The 16,660-nt window shown below is 45.9% G+C and overlaps 1 protein-coding gene across 3 annotated transcripts in view; it reads left to right on the forward strand.

Annotated features, from left to right (window-relative positions):
* The window catches only part of RUBCNL (rubicon like autophagy enhancer), a 32,346-nt gene extending 21,115 nt beyond the window's left edge, over positions 1–11,231 (forward strand). For 2 of the 3 annotated variants that reach the window (XM_029047922.2, XM_007668712.4), the window contains exons 7-16: positions 549–629; positions 1,332–1,419; positions 1,625–1,754; positions 3,362–3,507; positions 5,317–5,381; positions 7,376–7,614; positions 7,794–7,855; positions 8,759–8,912; positions 9,936–10,026; positions 10,735–11,231. In XM_029047922.2, the coding sequence (XP_028903755.1) occupies positions 549–629; positions 1,332–1,419; positions 1,625–1,754; positions 3,362–3,507; positions 5,317–5,381; positions 7,376–7,614; positions 7,794–7,855; positions 8,759–8,912; positions 9,936–10,026; positions 10,735–10,838 (1,160 nt within the window). In that variant the 3' untranslated portion in view covers positions 10,839–11,231. Of the gene's footprint in view, positions 1–548; positions 630–1,331; positions 1,420–1,624; positions 1,755–3,361; positions 3,508–5,316; positions 5,382–7,375; positions 7,615–7,793; positions 7,856–8,758; positions 8,913–9,935; positions 10,027–10,701 lie in introns of all 3 variants that reach the window. The other variant, XM_029047924.2, reaches the window with a different exon arrangement.
* The last annotated feature ends 5,429 nt before the right edge of the window (positions 11,232–16,660 follow it).

The following is a 16,660-nucleotide window of genomic DNA, read 5'->3' on the forward strand; positions in this document are numbered from 1 at the left end:
GGTATTTTTTTTTTTTTTACTATAGGAACCATTCCATTATCTTAGTTTATCAGAGGAAGAGGAATAGTTAATGACTTGTCCAGGATAATGTGGTAAGCTAGTGACATGTTCACTGGTCTTGGCTTCTTAGCAATGGGGACTGTGAAAACCAGGAGTATGTAGAAATCAATCAGTGGTATTTATTGAGCCCTTACTACATGCAGAGCCCTGTACTAAGCACTTGGGAGAGCACATCAGAATTAGCAGACATTCCCTGCCCAGTATTGATTAGACTGGTAGCTTATTTTGAGCAGGGAACGCATCTACCAACTCTGTAGACAATTCAGCAGCCTGTTGATTTGGAGGAGGGGACAAAGAGCAGTAAAAACGCCTAAACCTGAAGTCTTTGGCCACTCCAAGAACTATTCTGGACTCCAGGCCTCGATAAAGACCTGCTAATGAGGAGATGGGCTGGATACTGAACTGATAACCTGTAAATTGGTGACTTAATTGCTGTTTTTAAGCATGCAGAGAACCAACAATCACCGTAAAATCTCTTTTGTTTCTAGGCTCCACCAGCCCACAAACAGAAAGATCTCCCTCTCTCAGGGTGAAAGAAGACCATGACATTGAGGAGTTTGTCAATTTGGGTAAGATTTGGGCATCTATGCAGGCTGCTTATTAAATAAACCTCCCACATTGGAATGAAATTGGTCCGTATAATTGTCTTCAGTGCTTCATCTGATTTCAGAATGGAAAGGACAATCAACCAGCCATTGATTATTTATTGAGCACTTACTGTGTGCTGAGCACTGTGCAAACACTTAGGAGAGTACAACAGAATTGGTAGACACATTCCCTGGCCACCTGGAGGTTACAGTTGAGAGAGGAGACAACATTAAAATAAATTACGGATATGTACCTTAATGCTTCGGAGCTGAGGGTGTGGTAAATATCAAGTGCTTAAAGGGTATAAGACTAGTTTTTCCTAGGTTTAATTCATGACAGTTTCTGTCCAGAGGTATCTGGCATTAATAGAAGGGGAAAGCTGATGCTTGTAGTAATAACGGTAAAGGACTAACAACTTCCTGTTTCCAGTAATATCTTTTTTGTTTCTGGTGAGAGCATATCTTTTAGAATAATGATTCCCTTGGATCCTCCTACAAAAGTCTGCGAGGTAGGGCAGTGTTTTTATGGAAGAACTGGGGGTAAAAAAGGGAAACCTAAAATTTGGGATTAGAGATGAGACTTTATATCACAAGGCACGTTGCTGCTGCTTCTGCAGAGTGCCCAGAAATAAGTGACAAACTGAAGATGAGATTCTTATTCTGACTTGCTTTCCTCTCCCACAGAACTTGGGCAGTTTGACACCATCACCAATGCTTATCGATGTTTCCAGGGCTCCGGCAAAAGACCACTGGGTGAACTAGCCAAACGCAGGTATAAGAATGGCCAAGATACTCTTTGGCACCCCACTTAGCCTTTCTTGGGGGGGGGGGTGCTGGCCAGGCCCCCCGGGGATCTCTGCTGGTTGTTTAGCAGAGTGAGAGTTCTTTGTTTTCTTGATGGGGAAGGGAGCAAGAGGATGATAGACCTGGTACATCTTGGCCATGAACTGCCCACTTCTGATTTGTGTAATTTCCAGATCGCTCGAGCCCGACTACAGTTCTGCTGAGTTAACAGCCAAGGAACTCTACAGATCTTTCAGGAGCCGCTGGAGGATGATTGAAGTTGACTTTCAGCTTGCCAGCTCCCTGAATGCTGCTGGGCCAATAGTAAGTATTTGAGGTGGAATCAATTGCTTCTTGTGCCAAAAACCTGAATCAAGGCCACCTCCAGCTTTATTGTTTTTTCCTATTCAGATTTGCCTCCCCCAAATCCATAACCCTATATCCACTCACCTACTGGCTTGCAGAAAGGAGGGGTCACAGGACTCTGGAAGGTGTGGAAAAGCTTCAGAGGAGTAGTTCTGGGCAGGGCAGTAGGAGGAGAAACCTTTAGAAAGTGCCCGTGACAGGAAAAAGCAAAGGGAGCATCCTCACCCTTTTACGCCCATTATTTTTTCAGCTATAGGGGCCCAAAGTGGACACCATCTAAGAATTTTGTGGAATCTGTAAAATTATCAAAATATCCCAAAGGCTAGTTTGTGCTCCTAAAATCCTTACCATCACCTACCAAAATGGATAAGACCCCACAGAAATGGCAGCCCAGCATGCCTCAGTGCAAGAGCCCGGGCTTGGGAGTCAGAGGTCATGGGTTCAAATCCCTCTGCCACTTGTCAGCTGTGTGACTTTGAGCAAGTCACTTCACTTCTCTGTGCTTCAGTTCCCCATCTGTAAAATGGGGATGAAGACTCTGAGCCTCACGTGGGACAACCTGATTACCCTGTATCTACTCCAGCACTTAGAACAGTGCTCTGCACATAGTAAGCACTTAAATACCAACATTATTATTATTAAACATCTATGTACATTGTTCTGTTACAATCAATCGTCTGTATATATATAGTGTAATACTCATGTGCAGCATACTGGTACGCCCTTGGGAGAGTACATTAGAATTAGTCACTGATCCCTACCCTATAGGAGCTTATGATTTAGCAAGGCAGACAAATATTAAAATAGGAAGCAGAAGAGTATCAAGATACATAAGTGCTCTGTTTTGTGTGGGTTATTTTTTGGTCTGTGTGTAGTATGGTTGGGGGTGGGTGAGGAGTACCCAAGTGCTTAGGTATCCCACAAATCACAGACACAGTAGTTGGGTGGGGAGATGTAGGGTGAGATGAGAGATGAATCAGGAAAGACTTCCAGAAGGAGATGTGATTTTAAAGAGTTCTGAAGATGGAGAGAGCTGTGGTTTCCCAGAGATGAAAGCGGAGGAAGTTCCAGACAGGCGGGAAGGAATAAGCAAGATTTCAGCGTCAAAAGCGAGAATGAGGAACAGTGAGTAGGTTGGCTTCAGGAGAAAGAAGAGTTTGAGCTATGCTGACGTGGGTGAGGAGACAGGATAAGCAAGGGAAGAGAGAGCTGACTGAGCGCCTTAATGCCAGTAGTCAGGAGTCTCTGATGTGGAGAGGAATGGGCAACCACTGGAGTTTTATGTGCAAAAATAAGTTTTAGAAAAATGATCCAGGCAGTAGTTCTTTCAAAGTATATACCTAAAAGTATCCAAGAAAGGAGGGGTCTCATCTTTACCTGTACCTCCGGGGGTGGTTGTAGGAACAGCCAAGACCGTGTCTTTGGTGTAAAACCGGAACCCTTTGCCTTTAGCAAGGAAGGCAGTAATTTCTCCATGTAACTTACGCAGTGCGTTTCCAGGCTTCTAAAAAACCATATCACTGGGAGGGGGACATTAAGTTAATGCTGAAATCTGTGTCCTATAGATTGTGAATGAAGATAAGCTTCAAAAAGACTTTGAATCCAGTTTGGATGTAGTCGAAGAAATAAAGTTCAAGTGCCAACTTAGAGGAACTGAAGACTGGGTCCCACCTAGATTTCAAGTCCTATTTAATCTTCACCCTCCACTCAAGTAAGTCGATGTTGTTATCCTTGACTCTGATCTTATTTTGTTGGCTTCTTGGAATACATAGGACAGCTACGGACATAGAATTGCAATGCTGCGAACAGGACTCGGGGAAGAGTTAGGAGGAAGGTGACCAGATATTTTGGTTTTGCTTGGACAACGCCAGTTTTGAAGTTGTGCTGAAAAGTTATTGGATGTGAACAACTCCAGTTTTACCAGCCCAAGGAGCTTCTGCCCCCTTACCCCTGACTGCATTCTGGGCTCTTATTTTAGCAGTCACAGTCGGGGAAGAACCATAACGCATGGGAGAACAGGAGCAGAAGAGAAGCTGGCTGAGAGCAGGTGTGGATGTGATGCAGTTGCTATTTTAAGCAGTGGGGCCCATTACTGGCTGAGGACAGGGTGGGGTGTGGGTTGACCAACCCTCTCCAGTCTGCTGGTGGAAAACCAGTGGCACTGGTCACCCTCCTGGAAAAAGCCTTTTGCTATCCTGTCCCCATGGGATCTTTGTAAACAAAGATGATTTGTTTTTGAACAAGAAAATAATGGTCTTTCCTTCCTGGTTCCTGATCTGCACTTAGAATGATAAGTGAAGTTCTGGATGACTTTGAAAGGATATTCGAACTGGAGAGAATGAGGAGAAGGTGAAGGATTGCCTTAGTGGTGTAAAATAAAAAGGCCGGGTTGGCAGCACTCTGCCCACTGTGTGCTAGATATTGAGCACAGCCTATGACCTTTAGAGTGTTGTTCTGATAGAACAGCAAGACAAACCAGCAGGACATATACCAGGAAGGTCAGCCAGCCTCCAACTTTCCGCTCTTCTCTCCCATTTTTTAGGAGTCTGGGAGTGGGATGGGAGGCGGGGACGAGAACGAGAACCCGAGACTCTGAAAAACTAGAGTCATTGGTACATCTAAGGCTCCGCTGTCACCCTAGGAAGAGAAACAACTCCTTCTTTGGTCAAATAGTGGAAGTAATAGACCGAAAATAAATCATGGGGCATGTCACGGTGGCCCTCTTGGGCAACCCAGCATTTGTACATTAGCCTTTAAATTTGTTAACTTTCCCCACTAGCTGGGCCTCTGTGACCCAGGGCACTCTTTACTTTGTGGGATTCTAGAAAAATTGTGGAGCACAAGAACCAGAGTGCATTCAATGTGAACTAGTGGTGGTGAAATCTGATTGAAAATAAAATGATCTTTCAAATGCCCTGGAGGAATCTTTGGCAGTTTTTCCTTCTCTCCCAAAATCCGCATCCCAACGGACTCTTATCACCCTGAAATTTCTTCAGAGAAAACTGTAGCAGAATCACATCCACTTACTCTGTCTTCTGCCAGTGGGTTGGGAAGGACTTGGCACTTGTAATAATAGAGAAGCAGGGGTACCTAGTGGATAGAGCACAGATCTAGGAGTCAGAAGGACCTAGGTTCTAGTCCTGTCTCTGCCATTTGTCTGCTGGGTCACCTTGGGCAAGACCCTTCACTTCTCTCTCAGTTCCCTCATATGTAAAGTGGGGCTTAAGACTGTGAGCCCCATGTGGGACCAGGATGGTGTCCAACCTGACCACCTTGTATCCACCCTGGCACTTAGTATAGCATCTGACATATAGTACGTATTTGCTTAGCAAATACCCTAAAAAAGCAGACACAAAAACTTCCACTACTGTTAGTCCTCTTCCCTTTACTTCCTCTCTTGCCCCAAGATGAACAACAAAAGTTTAAGAAAATAGCCATTATATGAGTGTCCTTCCCCATTTAGAGAAAATACAGTGCTAACCCTTTTTCAGAAATGGAACTTTCTGTTTCTCTTTTCTAGGCGGAATTGCATTGTAGCGGCCCAGAACTTCTTCTGTGCAGGCTGTGGAACACCAATCGAACCCAGTAAGTACAGGTGGGATCCCGAGTGGGAAAGAATAATTGTAAAGACATTATTTATTATAATGGTGATAAAACTTGAAATATTTTAAGAATCGGGGTGATTAGGGTTTGGGATATGTTCTTACTAGTCACTAGATGAGTTGGAGAGAAGGAAGAACTATCAGTCTAATTTTCATACCAAATGGTGAGTTTTACAGAAGCAGCTTGGCTTAGGTGGGAAGAATACAGGACTGGGAGACCTACCACCATCTGCCTTCTGTATGACCTTGGGCAATTCAACTAACTTCTCTGTGTGTCTGTTTCCTTGTCTGTAAAAAGTGGGGGTGAAATATCTGTCCTTCCTCCCCCTAGACTGTGAGCTCCGTGGGGCAGGAACTGTGTCCAATTTGATTATCCTGTGTGCAGTGCTTGGCACATAGTAAGACCTTAAATAACACAACTGGGGCTCAAAGTCCCCCGATTAGGGTGATGGGGAGACCTGCAGGGGCCAGGGACCTAGTTTAGTGGTAGAAACCTACCCGAAACCCTTTGGATTCAGCCAGACCACCCCAGTGGGGTGGGACTCTAACAAAAGGCTCCATTTGCCTTCGCAGCCCCCTGCTGCTCCTCCCACCCTCTTTCCCAGCAATGAATACATTGCTTCTGGGTTCTGTCTCCAGTCCCACCCGCTTTGAGCACAGACCCAGGCCCCTCTGATTTTCAAACTGGAACTGAGAACTGCCTGGAAGGGTTTGGACTCCAGAGGTATTGGATCATTATTAAATTGTACCAGGTCTTCCCCTTCTACTTTTTTGACTAGATTTATCATAGTCTGCTTTTAACCGAACAAACCCATCCAAACTACCCACGAGGTTCACAATAGTGCAACAAAGGTAGAGGAGGCCAAATGGGAGACCATTTTCTTGATATTTGTTAAACACTATACTACGCACTGGGGAGTTACAAGCTAATCAGGTTGGACACAGTCCATCTCTCATATGAGGCTCACAGTCTTAATCCCCAATTTACACAGGAAATAACAGGCACAAAGAAGTCAAGTGACTTGCCCAAAGTCACACAGCAGACATGTGGCAGAGTCAGGATTAGAACCCAGGTCCTCTGAATCCCAGGACCATGATCTTTCTGTTAGGCCATGCTGCTTCTCATAAGACTTTCAATCGTATTTATTGAGCGCTTAGTGTGTGCAAAGCACTGTACTTAGCACTTGGGAGAGTACTGTACTCTGAAAGAGGAGAAGCTATGGAGCTTGTTAGGCCAAGGGCAGAGGATGCGGCTTTTCAGTAATAGAGTAAAATTCTGCCACATCGAGAGTGGTTTGTGTGTTCAAATCAATGGGATTACTGGGGAGCTTAAGCTCAGGGACGTAGAGAGAGTTGCCCACTCCTGGACACTGATAAATACAGTAAAGTCTTCCAAGTCTTTTATGGACTTTAATATAGTCAGTTGGTTCTTCTTAATCTGCCTTTTTAGAGTGTCTGATCCGGGCTGTGCTTCTTGATACAAAAGAGAACTGATGTTGCATGTTCTCTCCAGTGCCTTAAACCCAGACTTAAATTTATGGGTACTAAATGAATCAGTATTAGATTTATGGGAAAAAGCTTCTTTGCCTTCTGCCCACCATCCTGTCAGGTACTAGTTTTCTCTTGGCCTCTATTTACTGATTCCTACTTGTGAAGTGCCCACTGTCCAAAATAGGGGGTACTTTGGGGGCTCCCACTGGAGGATTCAGTCAGAAGCAAACCAAAGTTCAGGATGGTCCCAACCTTTGCCTCCCTGTCCACAACTGGGCTCCAGAGCCAGGGCTCTGAAGTTTGAGTTCCTGATCACCTAAAAAAACATGGGTGCCTCAAATGACCCTAAATGTCACCCCATGTCTGGGTGTCCTTTTAGGAAGCAGAGAAGAAGTCAAACTCTCTGAAATGTATATCTTTTCATGCTACAGTGGAGACAGGAGAGCTTTTTCATGTTTTAACTGCCTTCTCCTCTGCTCTCTGCAGAGTACGTGAAGAAACTGCGCTACTGTGATTACTTGGGCAAGTATTTCTGTAACTCTTGCCACTGCGACTCTGAATCCTGCATCCCTGCCCGGATTCTAATGAAATGGGACTTCAAAAAGTACTATGTCAGCAACTTCTCCAAACATCTCCTGGACAGCATATGGCAACAACCAGTGTTCAATCTGTTGGACATAAGCAACAACCTCTACAGCAAGGCCAAAGAACTGGACAGAGTCAGAGTAAGCATTTATCCCTCTAAATAAGAGAAAGGAAACGCCTGGAGCCAATAATATTCTGTCCACAACTCCACTGTCTTTTTGGAGTTGGAAGACATAATTAGTTGGGGAGGGAAGAGTTAAGGGTGCATTTTACATTGTACCTGTGAATAACACCCACCACTTATGGTTTTGACCATCAGGAAATTCAAGAGCAGCTTATTCATATCAAGAAATTGTTGCTGACCTGCCGATTTGCTGAAAGGTACCAAATACAATGTGCTTATCTGGGGAAGGGGTGGAGGAGACTTGACACCTTGAGCCTTTTTCGTCTGTCCTTTCCTACCCAAATCTGCTCTGCCCCAGCTGGTGTAATGCGGTTGAGATCCCAGGAAGATCCCTTCCCCCTCCTCACTGTAAGGCAGGCTGGCAGAGTCTCTCTATCATAAAGAGGATCTTGAGAAACTCACAAACCTCTTTAGGTCTTTCCTGGAGAAATCATGCATATCTGCATCCTACTAAAACCAATGATGCTTCTCTTAAAAAAAACCCAGATTACTTTGGTTCTGCATGTTTCGTTTGCTTTTGGAGGTGCTATTAAATACCTGGATAAGCCAGCCTGCGTGGAGTGAAACAGCTACTTCAGGGCCCTAGGAATGAGTATTGGGTTTCTTAAAGAGACCACCTTTCCTAATGGAAACAGTAATTGTGATAGTTGTTAAGCTCCACTTAATGTGCCAAGGACTGTATTAGGTGTTGGGGTAGATTCAAGATAATCAAGTGGGACATTGTCCCTATCCCACATGGACCTCAGTCTCTCTCCCTTAGGGGAGGGAGAACAGACATTTTATCCCCATTTTACAGATGAGGAAACTGAAGCCCAGAGAAGTTAAATGACTTACCTAAGATCAGCCAGAGAAGTTAAATGACTTACCTAAGATCACACAGCATACAAGTGGCCAATCTGAGATTGGAACCCAGGTCTTCCAGTGTGTGTGTGTGTATGCATCCCTCTCAATTTTCTTAACTTCTCCACCCCGACACTCAAAATGGACAGCTGTTTCTCCCTGGTTTAAACGTGTCCTTACTTCTGCTATGGCAATAAGTTGAACAAACTAGACTGCGTCTAACTTTAAAAATATTTCCAATTTGACCCCCACCTCTGTAGTGTTCTAAAAGAGTTTGAGAAGGTGCCGGAGCACTTGACCAATGCACTCCACGTATTCTCTCTGGATGACCTCGTCAAGACCAAGCGGGGACTCCTCGCACCCATTCTCAGAGGTATTCTGAGGGCCGGCCTTGCACACGTGGACAGCTGTCAGGTAAGGGAACCTGAGGCGACTTGGAGTCCAGTTCAGCTGGACACGGCTTCTCATGGAACTTTATGCTAAGTAAATACCCAAAGTGCCAAGAGCCTCATAAACATGGCTATAGGAGATACCTCTGTGGGGGAATGAACAAAAAAGACTGAGATTACATAAAGAGAAAAAGTTAATCTTGACTGAATGCCATAAATTAACCTGCTTGGGTAAGAACTCTTACTCCTGAGCCAGGTTTACATGGCGATTCCTTTGGATTGGCAAATCGAGGGCTAATTTCAGTTCTAAGGAGTTATAAAATGTTCCCATCCCACATTCCTGTAAAGTCTCCTTTGATTTGAGAAGCCCATCAGCCATGACTTGGAGTGAGGAGACCTGGGTTCTATTCCAAGCTCTGCCATTCACCTGCCGAACGATCTTGGCCATTCCCCTAACTTTTCTGTGTCCCGGTTTCCTCATCAGTAAAATGGAGATTCACTCTCTCTTCTCCCATCCCCTTTAGACTGTGAGCCTCATGTGGGACAGGGGCCTGTGTCCTATCTGATTTATCCCAGCACTTAGCATGGTGCTTAATAAATAAAAAGCAACATCATCAGTCCCCGAAATGAGGTAGCCTTTATAGGCTGCTGAAAAAAAAGGGTGAGCTTTGCATCTTTCATTTGCTGGCAGATTGAGAACCAGGGAGAATGAGATGCTGAGGAAAGGGCAGTTTGGGGAACAGATCTGGTGCTCAGATAAAGAGGGAAGCAGTGCTGCTCCTTTCTGGAGAGGAGGGTACTAACAGGGCATGCTGTCTCTACCTCTCCATAGCTTTTGGGGGAGCTGAACACCCAGTCCCCCGAGTCTTCCTTACTTGCTCCCCGACCAGCCTGTAAGGATGGGAAAACTGACTTCCCTCCAAGGCCACTGAAAATTCTCCTGCTGCTCACGAGATTGGTTACAAGGGACGGCAAAGCTGCTTGAGTCTGATAAGGATCCTAAAAACGATTCAGAGGTTAACTCACTGAATTCTTCTTCTCTCCCTAGCTGTGTCAAGGAAAGGGATTTATTTGCGAGTTTTGCCGGAGCCCAGTGGTCATCTTCCCATTTCAGACTGCGGCATGTAAAAGATGCTCAGGTATCTGAGCTTGCAGCTATTTCTTATAAGTGAAAGCAAAACTGGGGGGTGGCGGGGGTGGAGGGGGCATGCAGTGGTTGCTTCAGGAGGGGGAACCCAAACTCACAAGGAGAAGGTATAATGACTAGCAATAGGGCTTCTGGAATTGGATGCTCCTGCAAGGCAGGGTGGAGACCGGAGCCTTGGTCACTCTGAGCTCAGCTCCAAGACACTCCAAGGAATGGGAGACCCCAGCCATAAGCTTCCCAACTGTGCTGCCAAGGAAAAGGGGGCGGGGGAAGGAGTTAGAGCTGCTTTCTTCCTGGGCCCCTCAGGAGTCTCTCTGGCTGCCTTTGAGGCCCCTCCAGAGACAATGCACGGCCTTGGTTGGGTCACCTGCGGTCCATCCTAAAGTCCCCAAGGTCGGAAGGCATGTGTCCACATGGCTTCATCTGTCCTGGGGTAATGCTGGCTGCTGGGATTGGACCAAAATCCTTTCCTGGCTGCTTCTAAGTCCACAGGCAAGTTTTCTCCCCAACTGCTGGGCAGTCCAGCCTCAGAGGCTGAGCCCCGGTGCAGACAATGAGGTAGCTGGGCCCCTCAGTGGTCAGGCATCTGTGGGCAGGGACTGGCACTGGGCTACTGTGCCATGCATGGATGTTGACTAACCTCACCCCAACCCTGCTGGGGAGTCAGACCTCACCCAGTGACTGGCTTTCTGTCTCGCAGCTTGCAGAGCTTGCTTTCACAGACAGTGCTTCCAGGCCGGAGCATGCCCCAGGTGTCAGAGGATCATGGCACGGAAGACAAGTTCGCCACCTGAGGAGGTGTGAGCCCACAAACAAGGAACCGGAGAGAGCCTGGTGCCCCAGCATAGCCGATGTTGTTTTAAACATTGTGTGTTATGAGTTGGGTGGCGGGTGTGAGGTTTATTATACATTTTTTTTTTTTTTTAAAGGACGCTCAATCCTTGTGTGGCTTACGAGAGAAGTTTTTTAAAACAGTCCCAAAGATACAAATGCTGTTTAAACACTTTTTGCTGCTACAGGGTTTTGTTTCTTTTTTTAAAAAATAATTGTGATACCTAAGATGGAATTTTTTGCACTTTCCGATTTCTCTATTTATGCAATACAGTTAAATGTTGTGGAACATGTGTTTTAAGCCTCAAGTGAACTGATAAAAATCTTGAGTTTCTCTTACTTTAAAAATCTGAGATGTGAAACTGACTTGAATCCTTGTCCTTATTTAAAAAAAGTCAAAAAGACAGTGCTTGATTCTGCAAGCGGCTTTTTCTGAAGCTGTGGCTTTTCCTGCCAGCCAGAAAATGGGGAAAGGGTCCTGTCGGCCACAGAAGAGGTGACATTTTTAAGAAAAGTTCTGTTACAGGAGGAGCGGAGTCACGGCAACGGGGGATGCTTTTCACAGTGGTCCCGCAGGGCCCCTCAGGACTCGGTTCCTCTTTCCTCCAAGTTAAGGCTCGCTTCCCCAACGGCCTTCCAGTTGGAGCAGGGAAGTAGCTCCCGGCCTCAGGTTCAGTTTTTGGCCATCAGTGGCTACAGCAGGCCAGGATCGGCCTCACAGAGGAATTGGAGGGGCAGCCAGACCTGTGGGCTTCCTGGGTCCCAGTGGGCAGGAGCTGAGGGGTCCCTTGGGGTCAGGTGGAAAGATACTTAAAGACAAGTGGGTGGTTTACAGAGAGAAAGTTTCTTTTCTTCCACTCTATGGCCACTTCCAGTGGCACCACAACCCAGGACCGGCTGCCATCATTGTTGTGGGCTGGGCAGAAGCTCTAGGGAGCTTTAAGAGGGATTTTAAAATGAAGAGAGCTGTGAGAAGCAGTGTGGTCTAGTGGAAAGCACAGGGGCTTGGGAATCAAGACCTGTGTTCGAATCCAGGCTCCATCACTTGCCTGCTGTATGACCTAGGGCAAGTAAGTCATTTTATTTCTCAGTGCCTCCGTTTCCTCATCTGTAAAATGGGAACTCGATTCCTGTTCTCCCTCCTGCTTTGCCTGGGAGCCCAATGTGGGACAGAGACTGTGTCCACCTTGATTATCTTGCATCTACCTCAATGCTTAATAGAGTGTGTGACAAATACCAGTGAATAATTATTATTTATTAGCTCTGGGCTAGTGGATGTTGAGTGGGAGGGAGTTTCAAGCAGAAGGGAGGGTGAGAACAAGAAGTCGGCAGCTGGAGAGACAAGAATAAGGCTCAGTGAGACAACAGGCTTGCCTACTTGCTCAATGTACTCCCTGCCTGGGCAGGAACACAACTGACAAGGATGACCGAGTGTGTACAAACCTCTCTAACACATCTTCAATCCAAACTCCCAGGTTCACAGTCCTGAAATCTCAGGAACGAGGCCCATCGGAATTTTCCCACGGGAGACTATCAACAATCTAACCATGATTTCTCTCGAACCACCACCCTACCAAGAACTCTTCAATGAAGTTCTCTGGAGGTTCACGCAAAAGTGACTTTTCCCCTCTAAATAATTACCTCAGTCATCTGTTTTATTCTGGCAGTAGAGACATGGTCAACAAGGCCAGGGTCAGGAATGTAAAGCAACCAGATTTAGGAGAATTTTTCTATCTTTATATTGAACTTCCCCAGGTGTATTTTCAATAAGTGTTTTATGTGACCTAGATCCCTTTGTGACACCAAAATGAATTTACTTCATAACAAAGATGGAAAAAATGAACTAAGACTGGAGTCCTTTAATTAATGGGAAGTAGTTAATTTAGATGGAGAAGTTTTTAAAGATGTTTCTTTAATTGAAAGAGGAAGCGGGCTTTAAAGGGGGATAAATTCACAGGTTGTTCCTGAGTCTCCATCACGCCCACCCCCCTGCACCACCACCACCACACAAGGGTTTCTGTCAGGGCTACTGCCCCTACAGTAGTCCCCGATCCCTGACACTCTCAGCCTCTACTTCTGCTCCCCCCACCCCTGGAAGTCAGATGAAACTCAGGGCCGGCTCTGCCCCTCTCTTCTCCCTGAGCTGTCCTGATTGTTTCTGGCTCCAATCTTTTTGCTTCCCTAATTGCCCTCTCTTCCCCTATCCTCAGAGACGGAGCCACCTATAAACTGCCTTCCTGCATCTCTGTGCTGGTCCTCCCACGGGTGGAGGGTTAAAGAGGTCAGAGGCCGATCTTGTGAGTCAGGCTTAGGTTTATACGACCCACCCACGACATTTTAAGTGTGACTTGACACCCACACGCAGGATCATTTTAGATCTTAAGCATTGTTTATGAAACCGATGAGATGATGAGGTGGAAAAATATTTTTCCCCTCAGAATCCAGGAACCCAAGTTGTCACTGTCTCCTCAAACCTACCCTTGAAGGAGCTCCCGACCCAGCTGAAAGATGCCAGTTGGCCCCATGACCAGGGTGAACTGCTGGATTCTGGGAAAAGGTTTTCTTCTTAGAACCCACCACAAGTAACCAGAAGGAACAAAACCACCCCATGGGTTAACGACATAGAATTTCACACAAGAAATATTTTCTCTCAGTAAAGTGGGCATTTTTTTGAACAAAGTTGTTCTCTGAGAAATCCATTCCACTGTCGTCTGGGGCCATGACCTGTTTCTGGCCAGTTTCCTCACCATTGCCAGCACTTGGCCCAGGTCTGGTGCTCCAGCTTCTCTCTCTCAGCCCTCACCTTCTCCCACTCTCCCCACTCGACCCGCTCCTTGCCCTTCTATGTTGCTTTTGGTCCATCTATGCACCTCCTCTCTCCTCCTCCTCTGAATCCCAGATTATCCACCTTCACCATCCTCTATGACTACTAGTCACTGTAATCTACCGCCTGCTAATCCCATCTCTGCATTTCTGACTGATTCTGATGCCTTCTTCACCTTCCTACTCTCATCCCCTTCTCCTACTCTGATCTTTGGCATTTTCAACCTCCATGTGGGTGTTCCCTCTGCCCTCCATTTCCTTTTGCTTCACAATCCTGCTGACCACCTGCTTCACCCCACATCAGCCATGCAGCAGAATGGATGCCTGTACTAGAGATCATGCCATTTCAAAATACTGTGTGGACTCTAACCTCGCCAATTGTGACAACACTGACTGACCACAGCCTTCACTCACACTCGCACAGACTCAGACCTCATCGCCTCTCACTCCTCCATATTCTGGTCCCACTCCTCCTATCCCAGACTATCATATACCCCTTCTCGTCTCTCTGCCCACCTTCCCTTCCTTGATGTAAACACTCATTCCCTCAACTGCTGCCTCCACCCATCTCAGCTCCACCAGCCCCCTCCCTTTGTCACTCCCGGACTACCAACCCACAGCCCTGGGTCACCCCCAGCTCACTTTCCCTGGCCCTATGCAACTTAATGCAGGTGGGAGAAATCAATCAATATTTATTGAGTGATTATTCTTTGCAGGGCACTGCTCTAAACCCCTGGAAGAGTACAACAGAGTTAGTAGACAAGGTCCCTGTCCTCAAGGAGATTAGAGACTAGCAGGGGAGGTGATGAAGCAACTATCCAGACACTGACCTGACTTTTCCTATTGCCAATTTGTTTCCTGTTATAACTCAGCTCCCTCCCACTCAACACGTCTTCTATTCCTCCTTCAACAAATCCCACGCCCACAACACCCCATCAACTCTTACAAACTTTTAACTCCCTCCCAAAGTCTCCAAGCTGTCAGGAAGGGTTAAAAGGTATCATTGTTGGGAAGATGGGGTTGAAAACCTGAATTTACACTTACTCAGTTGTCTAATTATGTATTTTACTCTATAAATATATTTATTTCTATTGTCTCCATTACAAAGTAAACTCTGTGTGTGGTCAGGGAAGGAGTCACTTCTTTGTTTTGCATTTTCCAAATACAGTGCACGGCAATCAGAGGGCACTGAAATACTATTACAACTAGAATCTGCAGGGTAATACAATTTTTATAAGGCACCCAGGGCCTTTATCCATTTAACCAACCCTTTTGTTAACCTAATTGAACACTTACTGTGTAAGTAAAGCACAGTACTGTCTGTTGGGAACAGTCAGAAGTAGAAATGTGATTCCTGTCTTTGAGGAACCTACAATCTAACCCCTTAAAGATGACCCATCATTTGCTTTTCTGAAATCACATCTGCAGAAGATCTTCCCCAGTTGATTTTTCTTCTCTTCAGGTTACACCCTTCGACCACCAACTCAACTCTTCTAAGCCAACTTCACATTCGTGTAATAGTAGTAATAATTATATTATTATTTTACTTGTTACAGACTTACTATGTACCAAGCACTGAACTACATGCTGGGGTAGATACAAGATGATCAGGTACTCACATTCACCTGTAGAGCTTATGAGCAAGTCAACTTACCTACTAAGCACTCAATCACCTTCATATCCAATTTTCCCCTTTCTCCTGTCAATTACTTTACTATCTTTCCCACTAGATTGCAAATTCCGTGAAGGCAAAGATTGTGACTCATTATTCTACTGGATTCTCCCAAGTGCTCAGGGAAGAGCTGATAGTAGCACCTGTCAATAAATACTGCTCTCCAACCTTCATTTTTAACATACACACAGAGTAAATGAGCAACAGAGAAGAGTCATTCCAGTGCAACTTTCTTTACAAATCTCCAAACCCCAAATGTCTGGGTGACCTTTCAAGGACTTGTTCACACAAACCAGAAAAGTTATATTTGATGCTGCCTCCTTGCACCTCCAAGGCAGAACTTTCCTGCAGATGAGGGGTCCCCCCTCCTTGTCAAAGGAAGGAGAGAGGAGACTGGTAGATTCAAGAGGAAGAAGATAATCCTCCTTCAAACTCTGCCCTTGTAACTCCATTGTATTCCCCCTCTCCGGTCCCCTACCACTGGACATCCAACATCCACCTCTTTGTCATTTCCCAAATTTGCAGTTCCCTTACAAACAGGTTGCAGAATCAGCCTGGAGCAGGGTGTGAGGGAGAGGGTGCAGGGGAACCATGGGGACAGAAATCTAAAGGAGTGCGGGGAACTGGACAAGTAAAGAAAAGAATATTAAAAGCTCTTACCTGAGGGACAGCTGGCAGTAGCAGGGCAGTTTACACTGTGCTTTCCAAAGGCAGCAAAGTTGTTCAGCTGGCATGGAACCATGGTGGATTGCTAAAACCAGAAGATGAGGCTGTGAAAATAATGAAACAAGAACACCAAAAAATGGACAAATCCCTGATCAAGTCTACCAGCCATACACCCTCAGCTGGGAAAGGAAGGGTAGAACCAAGTTTCTAGGATTCTGCCATTTAAAACACAAGCCCACTCCAGGGGACTGAATGTGAGTTGCCCCCCTCCCATTGCCAGGCACGCGCACACGTACACTCTCCACCCCCCAACCACCTGAGGCCCAGCAAGCTCATTGCTAGCAGCTGTCACAGGTGAGGAGTCCTTAATCAGATTCAAAATATTCACAGAGCAAGTGGGGGGAAAGTGCCCGTGATATTTTAGCAATCACTCTATTTCCAAATCCATTTTGAGCCCCTCTTTTTTTTTAAAAATAAAAGTGCCCCTTGGATTTTGGCTTCCAGCCCCAAGGTTAGACCATTGAGGACCAGAGCTGGGTCTCTTTGCTGAGCAAGGTATTTTTCCAAACAGAAATCAGTGAAGGTCAGGTGAGATCACCTGACAAGGCCAACTGGGGGTGGGGAAAGGGAGAGG

The sequence above is a fragment of the Ornithorhynchus anatinus genome, chromosome 20, assembly GCF_004115215.2.
Source record: "Ornithorhynchus anatinus isolate Pmale09 chromosome 20, mOrnAna1.pri.v4, whole genome shotgun sequence".
In the NCBI taxonomy this organism is placed as follows: domain Eukaryota; kingdom Metazoa; phylum Chordata; class Mammalia; order Monotremata; family Ornithorhynchidae; genus Ornithorhynchus; species Ornithorhynchus anatinus.